At 40.4% G+C, this 14,462-nt stretch overlaps 1 protein-coding gene across 6 annotated transcripts in view; it reads left to right on the top strand.

The window, feature by feature from the left end:
* Nucleotides 1–14,462, top strand: part of ANKRD27 (ankyrin repeat domain 27) — a 56,207-nt gene that overhangs the window by 35,146 nt on the left and 6,599 nt on the right. For 5 of the 6 annotated variants that reach the window (XM_083870180.1, XM_083870178.1, XM_083870179.1 and 2 more), the window contains 11 exons: nucleotides 353–435; nucleotides 1,182–1,297; nucleotides 2,028–2,120; nucleotides 2,493–2,690; nucleotides 3,000–3,059; nucleotides 3,176–3,295; nucleotides 6,424–6,468; nucleotides 9,362–9,484; nucleotides 11,290–11,487; nucleotides 13,238–13,357; nucleotides 14,140–14,301. In XM_083870180.1, coding sequence (XP_083726306.1) covers nucleotides 353–435; nucleotides 1,182–1,297; nucleotides 2,028–2,120; nucleotides 2,493–2,690; nucleotides 3,000–3,059; nucleotides 3,176–3,295; nucleotides 6,424–6,468; nucleotides 9,362–9,484; nucleotides 11,290–11,487; nucleotides 13,238–13,357; nucleotides 14,140–14,301 — 1,318 coding nt within the window. The remainder of the gene's footprint in view (nucleotides 1–352; nucleotides 436–1,181; nucleotides 1,298–2,027; nucleotides 2,121–2,492; nucleotides 2,691–2,999; nucleotides 3,060–3,175; nucleotides 3,296–6,423; nucleotides 6,469–9,361; nucleotides 9,485–11,289; nucleotides 11,488–13,237; nucleotides 13,358–14,139; nucleotides 14,302–14,462) is intronic. The other variant, XM_083870181.1, reaches the window with a different exon arrangement.

Here is a 14,462-nt window from a genome sequence, read left to right as displayed (position 1 = left end):
GGGTTATAGAGGAATTTGGTAGCACTTTGGGATGTTGTGTGTGTGTAGTTTGAAAAAACAGAAGGCATATTGGGAGCATACAGAATCCTTTGTAACTCACCTGTTCTGTGATGGAGCCTGTGTGTCCTTTGGTAAACAAGGTATTTCTTCTCTTGAATCAAACTTAGAGATCTGGGACTGACCCACTTGTCTTAAGAAAATGTAGAGTTCTGTATGGAATCATTTGTCAGTGTAAAAGGATATAGAGTTCCAAAATCAGTTTTTTGTCATCCTTGGCAGCTTTTCCCTTTCTCTCCTCCTTCCTACCACTACCTGGATAATCCAGCTGCTTTCAAACCCTTGTGTTTTCAAGGAAACTGAATGACCCTTCCATTATCACCCCCTTTTCCCGAGATGACCGGGGATACACTCCACTCCATATTGCTGCTATTTGTGGTGAGTGGCCTTGCTGGTCTTCACTAGTGTTTCCTGCTCCTCCTGCTCCTGTATCTTTAGGTCAGCCTGTTTTCCACCTTTGTATTCAAGTTGGAATTCTGCATTAAGTTGGTTTTTTAGTTCTTTGCTGTTGAAACTTTGCTGTTTCTATCTGAGCACAGACTGAAGTTGTTGTACATTCTTTTAAGCTCAGTTTCTTATGGCTGAGTTATTCTTTGTTTGCTGTTTACTTTTGCCGTAGTAATTACCACAGTGGTGCTTTCTTCAGCTTTGAAAAAGTAAAAATGTGTCCTCAGAAACCAGTCTTGTTTTAAAGGACTGGCAGATTGAGAGACAACTTTTCTCTTTCCTGCAGCAGGCTATGCATTGTAGATCTGTAACACCTGTATTGTACTGTTCATTATGTAATTGATCTTCCTTTTATTAGGAGCTGTATTACTTTCTTAGTGGGTGGTTTCTTATTTATAATTTCATTTTTTGTTATTATATTGAATCTAAATAAATTTTTATGTTACTCCTAGGATACAAATATAACTTGCTTTTAGGTGGAGGTTCTTTTAGAGGGCTTTGACTTTGAATAATCTGCCACAAAAAGCCCCAAACACCAAGGCAGTGAATATGCTGTATATGGAAACCCAGTATGCAGAAATGCAGGGTAGCTTAGTTTATATTCACAGTTTGAATTTGAAAGCTAGCAGTGTTCCTGTGCAAAGTTTACCCCTTTCTTTGAATGCTTGTTTTCCAAGGTCAAACTTCATTAGTGGATTTACTGGTAGCCAAAGGAGCCACTGTCAATGCTACAGATTACCACGGTTCAACTCCCCTTCACCTCGCCTGTCAGAAGGGATATCAAAATGTTACAGTAAGCACAACACCTCACCTAAATAATAAATACATGACTCTTACTAAACTCTTGTACTGTTACTGTCATTTAGATCTTCTGGGGAGCTTTTACCAGAACTGGCTAAGCTGTCAGAATGGAGGATCTTTCATCATTGTAGTTTGCAAGATATTTTATTTTTTCTTCTGCAAGGTTTTCAGCCATTGGTAATAACCAGCTGGCAGCTTTGCATTCCTCATAATTCAGCCACTTTATTAACACAAATGTCCAATACATAATACAAATGGAGAGCATCTCTGCTCCTTCTTGAGACAGAGCAACCATTGCAGTCATTGGGCTGAGTTAAATGCTTCACACTGTGTTTAGGATAAACTGTGTAATTATTGTCTACTTGAATTTAATATATGTGATATTCTTCAATGAGCTTTGTTGAAATTAAGCTGTCTTCACTGGCATAGGCTCTTGAAATGTGAGGTAGATGATGTAGTGAATATATTGCAGTGTTTGCTGCAGTAGAGAATTCATTTTTTTCCATTAAAATTCTGAATATGTAAGAAGAGATTTTTGATTCTCAGGGTAGGGCACAAACAGTGCTACAGTGCCAAGAGGGTGGTGTCTGAAACAGGAGGCAGAGCTAGTGTCTCATGAAATGCTTCATCATGCCAGAACCCTAAAGGAATCTGCAGGGCAATAATTGTTTGCACATTAATTTTTTAGTTACTTAAATGTCTACTTCTGTTTTTCTTTTAAGCTGCTCTTATTGCACTACAAGGCAAGTACTGATGTTCAGGACAATAATGGAAATACTCCACTTCATTTAGCCTGCACTTACGGTCATGAGGATGTAAGTAATTGTTTTGTAACAAACCAAATGGGCATTCTAATGCAATGGAATTAAACTGATGCAAATTAGCACTGAACTTACATATTTTAAAAAGTAAATAAAAATATTTGAAGGCTAAATTGTTTAATGCTCTAAATGAGGACTTTATTTGGTAGTTCGTAGCAATTTTTAATGTGAGCTCACATTGAAGATAGCAGTGCTTTGCAAATATAGTTATTTAACTCTTTATTTAATGGCACTGAGCCACTAAAGCCTGCTCTTTAGGTAATGGGTTTCATGAGCAGCAATAAAAACAAACCTTTTAGGATTGTGCCTGTTGTTGAACTGAGACACAACACTATGATTTATTGATAGCTTTCCTTTTCTTCCCAGTGTGTCAAGGCTTTGGTGTACTATGATGTGCATTCCTGCAGGCTGGATATTGGCAATGAGAAGGGAGACACTCCTCTGCACATTGCTGCTCGCTGGGGCTATCAAGGGATCATTGAAGTGCTCTTGCAAAATGGGGCAAACCCAGAAATCCAGAACCGGATGAAAGAGACTTCCCTGCAGTGTGCATTAAATTCCAAGGTATTCCTCTTTATCTTCCAGCCTGAGTTCTTTCTGATGCAACACCACAGAGGTGTAGATGTTCACTGCCATTAGGGTTTCAGTATTAAAGAGAAAATGTATGTTCCACTCCGAGGAACAACGATCCCATTTTAAGTCCAGCAGCAGGAATACACTCTGTAGGATGAACTTGAACTTGTAAATGGATACTTTTAATCTGCTCAGTCTTAATCTGTTACTAATTAGTAGGTTGTCAGCTAATTTGTGTTTCAGTCAGTAGATTCCTCTATAAGTGGAGTTACACTGGTTCTCTTTAATATTTTCATGCAGATTTTGTCGTTGATGGAATTAAACTACCTAACATTTGAAAGAGGACAGAGTGCTTCTGAGGTAACAGCCCATTGCTAAACTCTTCCTTGCCTATGCTTAACCTCCTTAATTTGATATTTAACCTTTTCTGGTTGTTTGTTTGATTAATTTTTATATGTTTTTTTCCCAACTGTAAGTCACCACTTAGGTCTCCTCAGCACTCAGCAGAAACTTTCAGCAGAGGATCATCTGTCTCAAGCCTGTCATCAGCATCAACTGATATAAGGCAAGAGGAAACAAAGAATAGTTATAAAGAGGTAAGACTGAGGTTTTGGCAGTAAGCAAAGTGAAGGAAGCCAAAAGAGTGATAATTTACTATAGTGTTTTAAACTGCTTCTTCAGGAATAGCCTTCTGTCTGGTTTGGAAAATGGTAACTGCTGTCTTCAGAGGCTTGTCATCTCAGCCCCTGAGCACTTGTTTTTGTGTGGTTTCAACTGCTCTTTTGGTTATTTCTGGGGGAGAATTGACACCATCTCTGGAGCAATTGTTCATATTTATTGAAGTTAACAATGTAATTTGAGAATTTGTTGAGGCTTACCAAAGTACAGAGGCAGTCAGTGCCCCAAGGACCTGGCTGTCCCATCCAGGAGTTAAGTACCTCTGTTAGCTTACAAAATCTGTCAGGGAAAAGAGACTAGTACAGGCCTGCTGGCAAACAGCAAACTGGAATGTTAAGACATGCTTTCAAAACAGGCATGGGGATCAATTTTGTAACTAGACTATATATTAAATATCTTGCATGCATGTGTGTGTTTGCTGATTTTGCTCTGTCCACACCAGATGGCCTCCTCTGAATTTTTTCCTGTGGGATCTCAGATCCACACTTTGTTACCCCTTCCCAAGACTGTCATACCACCACTCATTCTGATGCTTCTTTTTATTTTTCCTAGTCTGCCTATTCATTTTTTTTTTCTAAATTGACCTCCTAAGTATGTTTGTTTCTCTCAATGTCACTTCTACATTCAAATTCTTCCTTTTCCTGCTATTAAAAAAAAATCTTCTCTTGCCAGAAGTTTCAGTTTTCTAAAAATACTGAAGAAACACAAAGATGCAAATTTTGACTGGACAGTGTGATTTCACACTTGAGGTGTTGTGTGAGGGGCTCAGTGCAGGGCTGTACCTCCCTGTTGGGACAGAGTCAAGCACTCTAAATAAGTTCTCCTGGTAGATTGAGGATTTCTTTTTCTTTGAAGGAACAAATTTATCATGCCCAAGTGCTAAGACTGTAGTTCAAACCAGGGAAAAAGATTACAAACTGCTTACACCTGAGGTCCTTGGGGTTAATGACCTTCTCTATAATCCAGCTTTAGTTCATTCCTGTTTGCCAAGTTTCACCTGAGCTCCCGAAGAGGCAAGAGCCTGATGCTGGGAGAGCTCCATGAAGGAAATATCACTGGAAGTAATGGGAAACTGCTTTGGTCAATTTTCACCTTGGATTAAGGAGATCCAGTCAGACTTTTATTAATCAATACTGAATTAAACTCTTAAATGAGCCTGTCATAATGGCTTGTTTATATTGACTTAGAAAAGAGAGAGTGAAAGAGCCAAGACTGTAAATCTGGGACTTGCTCTGTTGGAACTAAGATCTCCATGCACAGTTTCTGTTCAGCAGCTGAAAAACTGGCCAGGCAGGTGAATTGTAGTGGATTTGTTTCTTCTATTTTTACGTTTAAAGGAAGGTTCTGTTCCATGGAAGAGTGAGAAAACAAACTGGAAAGAGGGGGGAAATGCATGTAGCAGACATTTTAGCCTAAGTACTCTTTATAAATTATCTATAAGCTGCATAACAAATGTTGTACCACTGCTGGGGCCTGAGGCAGCTTTTAGTACTTTAAGAAAGTTGTTATTTTTGGAAAGATATTATCAGAGCTTGTGGGTCAGTGCTGTTACTGTTAGACATCTTGTATGCATATGATGACTCCTGAAAAATCCTTAAGACCTTTACATTCTCCAGTGACATTATTCTGTATGATTAGGGGAAGTTTAGGGGAGGCACAGAACTCCCTAGTGTGTACACTCCATTTTGGCTGTATTTGTGGAGATATTGGGATTCAGCTCACCCAAATTCTGGAAGACAGTTGTCTTCACTTCAGACATCTAGTTCCCCTCCTTAGTCAGTGCTGGAAAATTAACTCCAGAGTGGAATTCATTTCAGACATGCTTAGTTTGACCCGAGTTGTACTCAGGTGTTATTTGTTGACTGCATTCTGTTCTGTAGTTACTGGAGAGGGAGTTCAAATGCCTGGCTGAGATTTAGACAGATGACTTTTAGGCATTCAAAGTTCAGAAAAAAAAAAATAATGAAAGAATCAGATTCTACCTGGAGTGACCAGTGCATGACTTCAAGGACCTTCATCCTGTATTAGAAAGGTAGTAATAAAAGCAAACTTAGCAATATTCCTGAGAAGAGATAAAAATTGAGATTCAATCTGGCCTCTGATCTTTCAGCTGTTCGTGTCCTGTTCTTCATCTAAAACCCTGAAGAAAGAGATCAGAGCAATAAAGCACAAGCTTCAGTGTCGTTGTTCCTTGTTTGCCTTGCCAAACACCACTGTCACCCTCAGCAAGGTGGTGATTTCCATATGAAGATTGAAATGTGACTGAAGCTGTCACTGTGTGGCATCTTCAGCTTGCAAGTTGTTCCTTATTACTGAAACAAGTGTAATTACACAGCAGCATCTTGGGTGACTCTAGCACAGTGCTGGATGAATTTGCTATAATGCTGAAACAGTCCTAATGCACACCTTTGATATTTAAATCTTTCCAGATTTTAAGAAAACAGATTTCATGCTAATTTCAATTTGGATTTGTAAATGTTTGGATCTTAGCACAGGAATAACCAGTGAACTGCAGATGTAAAAGTAACAATTGGAAAGCATCTTTTCCATCTTAAACTGTTGTTTCTCTAATAGTACCATGAAACCTGCCCATCCTTTATGTTCCTGGCAGCATAGAGTAGCTCAGCAAGAGTCCAAACAGTTTAGTGTATATTAGGGTGGGAATTTGCCTTGAGCAGGGATTTCTAATGTTAGGTTCACACAGAAATGCACAGGGCAGCTGCTGCTGGAGCAGCATAATAATATATACATATATATATCATCTTACATGGCTTTGTGTATGGGTGGGCCACATAACCTCAATTTAGATAAGTACTGTTTAACCTAAGCAAGGCAGAAGATCATCAAATGGCCACAGGCCTTGTACAGATTTTCTCTTTCATAAAGGAAGAAGGTTTTTCCTTTAAAACTTTATCAATAAATATGAAATGGGCCAGCCATAATCCTACTGCATGAGCTTAGGAGGTTGGCAAAGGACACAGGATTTTCTGTGTTCTGCTTAATAACAATACTAACTAAGCAAATAAATAATTTTCTTAATACATAGGTGGAAAAACTCCTGAGAGCAGTTGCTGATGGAGATCTGGAAATGGTGAGTGTTCATGTGGCTGTTGAATATTACTGAATTCCAGTTTATCTCGTTCAAACTGAGGGTTACTTGTAAATAGTATCAAGTGGAGAATGTTTTGGGTAATAATCTCATGTAAAGAGGAAATTTAGGTGACAGCAGTCAGCACAGAGGCACTATTTGTGGGGCACACAACAACATGTCCTTTGGATTTCACTTCACATGGACAGCTGATGGCTGTAATAATACCAGTTTCAGAGGTGATGTTCTGTAATTTATGATATCACCTGTCCTGACTATTTTTTTATTTATTATTGCCTTTATTCCTTAAAAAATAAGATGTTTCCAATGTCATTCTACTGAAAAATTGAAGATGATATAGGAATCTTTAGAAGTTTTGCTTTTGGAAATGTGTATAAGGCTGTAGATTTCTTGATTTTTCTTGTAGTTCACAGAACAAAACCATAAAGCTGTGTGAGAATGCAGGTTTGCCCTGCTGGGTGCATGTTCTGTTTGGATTTGGTGTGTACCATGAGTTACAAATGCCAATGAAGCCTCATAGAGTTATCAGAAAACAGAAAACCCATGTTACAAAATATGTGCCATGTTACTACTGTTTCTCTTATGTTTTATTCCACTGAGATGATAAAAATAATTTATCAGCTGATAGAACAAAGAGCTGTTTAGTTGTTGAGTATGTATCATTATCCTGGGTTACAATGTGACTTAATACAAGTAATTATTTCCAAGCCAGCCCTTGAGTCATTTCCAGAAGCAGTAACAGTAGTGATATTTGCCATCTTCCTGGCCAGTGTGTGCATGTATTACAGTTACTTTTTCATCCACTTTGTGAAAATCCAAACTTCATCAAGAATATTAAACACAGTGCTATAACTTGCTGGAAAATTATTATCTAGCACTGCTCAACAGATACCAGCAATGAAAAGCTTACAGAAATCCAGTCTGCATTCAGATGACAGGATCACCCTGTCTTTTGTGGCTTTACTGTCTGCATTACTGAAGTTCATGTGAAGCAGTTCATAGAAGGAGAATCATCCAACTGGATGGATAAAGGTTACAGATCTATCTATTAAAAAAACATGGGTATTAAAAATCTCTGACCTTGTTCTGACAGCCTGAGGTCTGTCTCCATAGGAACAGCCGCAGCAACCAGGTCATTAGGGCTGCTGTTGATTTTTGCTGTGACAGCCAGCTGAGCTTTGCAAGAAGAGGCATTAACAAAGTGGAAGAAACTGGAAGAGTTTAAAAAAATAAAAATTATGATGTGATTGATGTGGTCTCAGCATAGCTACTGGATTTGGTGCTCTCCTTGTATCCAGCCTGTCCAGTGGAAAGGATATATGCAAAACTACCACAGAAAGAAAGCAAATCTCTTGTCTGAAATAAGTGCTGTGGAGCAGCTGAAAGGTTGGAGTGAGGATACAGGGACTCAGAGTGCTCAGCTGAGTATTCCAAAGTAACCCAGCTGTGTCAAGAACCTTTCAGGTGACAAGTTACCTGGCACATGGGACTGGACAATCTCCTCAGGTGGTTCAGTGTGTGTCTGCTTGGAAGTACAGCTAAAATTTTGACAAAAAAATACCTTTAAACCGAGAAGAACGGCTCCTGCAGTGTAATTATAAAGAGATAGGCACAGGAGTAGTGTGTTCAGGTTTTTGGGAGACACTGCTGTCAATGTGTTGGGAGCTGTGCACTGGGTAATGAGAACAGCAGTACTGGGCTGTCACAGGAGGAGGAGGAAGTTGGTTGTGAGTCTTGGTGAGTCTGCAGGGAAGGGGGGAAGTGAAGTGACAGTTCTGTTTATTTTAGACATGTGCAAATGTAGCAAAGTAGTAAAGCTTTGCTGAGCTGGCCTTCCCTAAGAAGGCTTGAGAGAACATTTCCTTTACTCAGAGAACAAAATGGAATTTGCAGGGAAAGCAATATTCTGTGAAAAGCCTCTCTTTTCAGGCTCAACTATGTTACCATTCAGAATCAGGTATAGGGCCCTTCCTGGCTGTCCTAGGATTTGTTGTAGCTGCATGTGTTTTAGTGGATAGGACATGGGTGTGTTGTTTTCCCAGAGCTCAGTGGTGAGGAGCAGAACCTGTGACAAGTGTGAGAATAAACAGAGTGGGAGAAAACTCTCAGAAATCCCCATTCTCCTGGACTAGCAGCTGTAGAGCTCTTGGCTTGCTCCAGTAGTAATAGAAACTTAATACAGTCATTGCTGATTCTAAAATGTCTTTAGTGAAATGTAGATTAATGAATTTTAGGATAAAAATGTTCTGCTTAAATGGCTTTTTTGTTGTTGTTGTTGTTGTTGAATGAAATGTAATGTAAAATTTACATGCCCTAAGCATCACCGTTTGCAGGTTGCACATGAATACCCTGAGCCCTAAGATTTCACTGAAGGGCCTCTCTCTCAAAACTGAGGCATTGTACATTGAGGAAAAAGTGAAACTGTCCAACTCCTGAGAAGTGACAGGCCTAAGGAAAGTCAGTGCCCCTGCAAAGTTTTGGATATCAGTTAAATGTTGTCATCCTTGTCATTCCTTATGTTCTTTAAAGCCAAAGATGAAACAGAATTCACATTGGTATGAGCTGGCACAAATCATCTGAGCTAAAAGGATTTGGAGTGTTTGAGAGTGGGTGAACATTGAAGTTGTGACTAGGCAGCAGGAAGTCATCTATAAATCACTTCACTGCTGTGCTTGGAGAACTTCCTAGCTGCTTTGTCAACAATAACCCTTGATTTTTTAATTTGGCCTGTGGGCAGCTGATGGCAGGAGGTAGCTGTGTGCTCTCCCTGAGAAACTCACAAGTGTATGTTTGTCAAATCTGGCTTGTCCACATGCAGATCTGGTAGGAAGGGAACTTCTGGACTCTATAAAGAAGGACTTGCTTTTTATGCCAGGTCCGTTATCTCTTGGAATGGATGGAAGAGGACTTGGAGGATGAGGAGGACACAGCCACTACATCAAAACCAGAATTCTGCCATCCATTATGCCAGTGCTCAAAATGTGGGCCAGCACAAAAGGTTGGAATATTCATTCTGTAAAAAGAATCGTTTCTATTCTTGAAATATAAGTTTTAGCTGCAGGGAAATTGCCTTCATATTGCCCAGCACCTCTGTCTCTCTGTCTAAAAAGCAATTAACTAAATACAGGTTTTCACGCTTCATCTGATGGTATGAAATTGTTTTTTTTTTTTTAATTGAACTGTTGAAAATTTTGGGTAGAGGAACAATGTTCATGGACATGCTCAGTGTTTAAAGGATTGAGAAAGCTTCACAGGTTTTTTTTAGGATATGTGGAGTGCTGTCAGGAAGATTTGGGCAACTTTTAATAAACATTATTTTCTAAGCCTCTGGTTCTCTTTAGTTTACACTGCTACTGGCACAGCATATCTGCTTACCTGTTAGTAATCAGTTCAGCAAGGAATACCTGCTAATCCCAGAATCCATGTAATGCTGATAAAGTTGTATTTTTAATTGCATGGCATGTCTTCTACAAGCCATATCTAAAGCCTCTTCAGAGATTAGATATAATTACAAAGACTTTCTTTTCAGTTGCAAAGATTTCCTTCCCCCTAATTGACCACACTCTGCAGAATAGAATGAGGCTTTGCAATGCACTCTTTTTATGTTGGATTTTTTTTTTTTTTGGTTTGTTGTTTTGGTTGTGTTTTTTGGTTGGTTGGTTTTTGGTGGGTTTGTTTTGTTTTGATTTTTTTGTGTATGTGTTCTTGGTTTGGTGGTGGTGGTGTTGTTTTAAATACGGAATAATTCCAGCTTTTTGGAAATAGAAATTCCAGAACTTGCTACCAGGAGGTGTCTGAAGGTGTACATGACTGGATAAATCATTGCAAAATAAACCTAAGTGCAAATTTTCAGTTTATTTGCTACTTTGGCATTAACAGCACTGTGAGATGGCTTAACTTCTAAATTCCCCACTGTCACAGGGTTATTTTGTGCAGGTTTGGAGTGTGCTGTTCTTAAATGCTCCACATTGACACTGTGCTTTGTTCTCTGCTGAGGGGTGTCCCTGTGCCCTCAGGACAGAGCTCATGTGCTAAAGATGCCAGAGCTCCAGTCCATAAAGCTCATTTTATTGCTGACAGGGAGGGGAATGGCATCTGCTGTGGAATTTCTTTATCTGCTGAATAAGAAGGAACTTGTTCATTAACCCCTGTGTTAGGCAGGGACAGGTTGAAAGCACAGGATGAGAGGTTGTACACCCCTGTAAATGTCAGGCAGCCACAGTTTGCAAGAGGAGTGAAAGAGGATGTTTTGTACTGCTGGGTAAACTGCCCTCCAGGTGCTTTCCTTATCCTGGCCCCCAGGGGAGTCTGTTCTCTGGGCCACTCTTGGTTCCAGATGAATTAAATTAATTTTAGTTTGTATCCTTATTACCCCAAGCTTCATGTGGCATTAAGAGATGTTTATTATCTGTCTCAAAGAACATAAATATCTGTTTAAATGAAAGTAAGTCACTAACACTGCCTCATATCCAGTATGACCATACTAACAGCTGTATAAAAACTAAGTTTTACTTATGTCTCAACTTTAGCCTCTTTTTAACATCATAAATACTTTGCCTGGAATTGCTCTTCATGAAGTTATCATGTTGGAAAAAAAGAGATACCAATAAAAGTAATTTTCTGTTGAAAAACACCACCAATCTGCTCTGCTTTACTGACTTTTTCTGAAGGCCTCAAGTTAGGCTCTAAGCAGAATTTCTCGTAATGCTCATCTGCCTGTTCTGTATAAACTCATCAGATATTTGGCTATTTCACTAATTAAAGCATGATTATCGTTATAACACTGTGTGTTTTCCTCCACAGAAGTTTTCCAGGGTCAGTGCCAGCGGGCTGGGGGTGAACGTGTCAAACCAGGAGGGTCTCACCCCGCTGCACGTGGCGGCTCTGCACGGGCACGGCGAGCTGGCGGCGCTGCTGCTGCGGCACGGCGCCTGCGCCAGCGCCAGGAACGCGCAGCTGGCGGCTCCCCTGCACCTGGCCTGCCAAGGGGGACACTGCCAGGTAACCCTGCACTCACACCCGGGGACATCAGCCACCAGACCACACCAGTGTTAGGAAAATTAATCCACAAACGCCCGAGGTTTACGTCCAAAAGGGAGACAGAGGAGTCCTTTGTCGCTAGACGGACATGAAAGAACTGCGTTCGTGCAGTCAGGTTGTAAGAGCAAAAAGAGAGGTGGTTTATTTTTTCCTTGGGTTTATATAGACCCCAGAGTTTGACCAGAGATGGGACAATGAGGTTGACACCTCTCTGACCCTACTGGTCAAACTAAAAGTCTATCAATTGTTTCTCCTCCAAAGAAAAATGCCCAGTTTTAAAAACATCACTTTCTGTTCACCTAAAAGTCTGTGAGAAACTCCAGTAAAAAAATATAAACATCAGAAGGCTGAAAAGAATCAGAGCAACAGTCCTTTTGCTTTATTCAAATAAAGGGAGAGGCCATGGGGCATTTCCCTGGGGTCTCACAGCCTCCTATTTATCCAAATTTCCCTGCCCCATTTCCCTCTCTCTTTCCCCATTGGCTGAGGTACTTGAGAGTTACAGACTTCCTGGACTCCCCAGTACCTAAAATTCCCTTTAATCTATAACTCTCCTTTTAATATTCTTATAGAACTTATGGGTTTTCCCCATTGTTTCATTCATCTTTCAATATCCAGTTTCATTTATCAGCAAACCTACAGTTTGTTTGTAAAGGCTAATATCTTCTTTTCCATTCATCAATCAGTGGAATCGTTCCTATTGCTTCTTTTCTCTCTCAGTGCTGGTCTTATCTACCAGCAGATCCACTGCTTGTTTGTAAAGACAAGTCTGTCATTCCTCTCACCAGGAACAGAGAAAAGGAGTTTGGCAGTTCTGGTTCTTGTTTTCAATATCTAAAATCTCCAGAATGAAAGGGGAACTTGGAGCTGAAATCAATTCAGTAGACACCTTTTCTTTATAAATTATTTAAATTCTGGTTTAATGCAAGTGGTACAAAAACCTTCTGTTGCACTTCAAATGCTTTAAACGTCCCTTGTGCAGCTGAATCTTCTGTGTGCATTCCTCTGTACCTTCTTTAGGTTATGTTTGTGTCTTGGTACCTTCAGTAGCCACAGTATTAAATAGTTACTGTAGTTTCAACTCCTTTAATTAGATCATGAGAGGAGTGGAGCTTTGAGCAGATAACTCATCCCTCAGTTCAAGTCAGGGAAGCAAAAGCAGTGAAGGAGAAGCATAAGCCCATTGAGGGAGGGTGTCAGTACAGGAGGGAGAGTAAATGAGATGAGAAAATAACAAACATGAACAAGCAGAGGCAGACAGGGCAAATGGAAAGATGCAAAAAAGTGGAAAATTTGGGTTTTAAAAATAAGGAGCCTGAAGACTGCAGGAGGGGAAAAAAAGAGAATTTTGAAAATGATGGGAAGACAAAGCATTAGGGAAGCAAGAAAAACCAAGAATACAGCTCAGAGTTGTAGGTGAATTCATGGGATAGATTAGTTCATGGGGTAATTGCAGTATAAAGAACTCCTTCAAGTGTTGTGATGAGTTTGGAAAAGGGTGCTGCTGCTGTGGTGGTTGGGTTTTGATGTTTTGTTAAGTTACTGGTTATATTTGTTTTTCACACACCTCGAGTTTTATTTTCTGGTCTTTCTTGTAGTTGCTTAAATTTTTCTTTTTTAAAAGTGAGAGTTAAAACAGGAAAATTAGTCTCATTCTCAGTAACTCAGTACTCTTATTCAGTAAGACTAAAGCTGTTACTTCTTTCAATAGGTGGTGAAGTGTCTGATGGATTATAATGCTAAACAAAATAAAAAGGATATATATGGAAATACTCCCTTAATTTATGCATGCTCGAATGGTCACTATGAGACTGCTGCCCTGTTGTTGCAGGTAAGATCACTGAAGACAGAGTGTTCTGCTGGTATTTCTCGTGTGATATCTGTGCTTACCTAGTACTCAGGATCAGGATTTTTAGTTATGCATTTCTCTCTCAAAAATACCTGGGGAAAGAAATAAGAGTTTTTGTTAACTTACTCCTTTCAGTCCCATCCCTTCACACAGATTTTAATTAGATAAATATTACCTTGCTGTTGTACAGGTAGCTGTTTTTACGGAAGTTCTATGTGGCAGGTGTCAGGTTTTCTTGCCTGGGGTTCTATTACATAGGGTTGGGGGTTTCTTAAGTATCTCTTAAGCTTGGAATATATAATAGATATATGTCACAATAGAACATGAAATAAAGATGCTTGACTCTAGTCAGGAGGCAGTAGAAATCAGAAGGTTTTATTTACAATTCATTCAGCCCTTGTATAACACGCTGTGCTAAGACACGTTATTGGTCCATAGGGCTGACACCTCTCCCATTGGCTCAGTAACAGAAACAGCAAACAACACCTGCTGTTATGGGAAAGGGATATTGTTTACACGAGGTTGTTTTGGGAAAAAGAAAACTGTTGAAAAGTTTCCCTTGGGAAGAGCTATCAATTCTCAGGCTCAGAACATATCGGGTCCACAGATTTATGCAAAACCAAACGGAGCTGAAGGTGTGGCAGTGAGGTGGGGCACGAACGTGGCCGGGTGGGTTCTCCTTGCACTGGCGGTGCAGCTGTGGGGCTGCTGCAGGGCCCTGGCCTGTCCTGCCCTCCTCTCCTAACTGTGCTTTCCCTTTGCAGCACGGGGCCTCGGTGAATGTCTCCAATGCCCAGGGCAGCACAGCCCTGCACGAGGCCGTGTCGGGAGGGCACGAGGCACTGGTGGCGTTGCTGCTGCAGCACGGGGCCCCCCGGCAGCCCCGCAACCGGCACGGCCACAGCCCCGCCGACTGCGCCCAGCCCGTGAGTGTGTGCACTGCACTGCACCCCTGTACACCACAGACACATACACACACAGCTGCAGAGGGCTGAAAATCGCTCCTCTAGTTTTGGGATGTGTCTCCTTTATATACTGTTGCACACAGACCAATTTGATTGGTGACAAGAGACAAACTTCTTTAATC

The sequence above is a fragment of the Zosterops lateralis genome, assembly GCF_965231275.1.
Source record: "Zosterops lateralis genome assembly, chromosome: 12".
Classification (NCBI taxonomy): domain Eukaryota; kingdom Metazoa; phylum Chordata; class Aves; order Passeriformes; family Zosteropidae; genus Zosterops; species Zosterops lateralis.
This window is presented reverse-complemented; position numbering and strand designations above follow the sequence as displayed.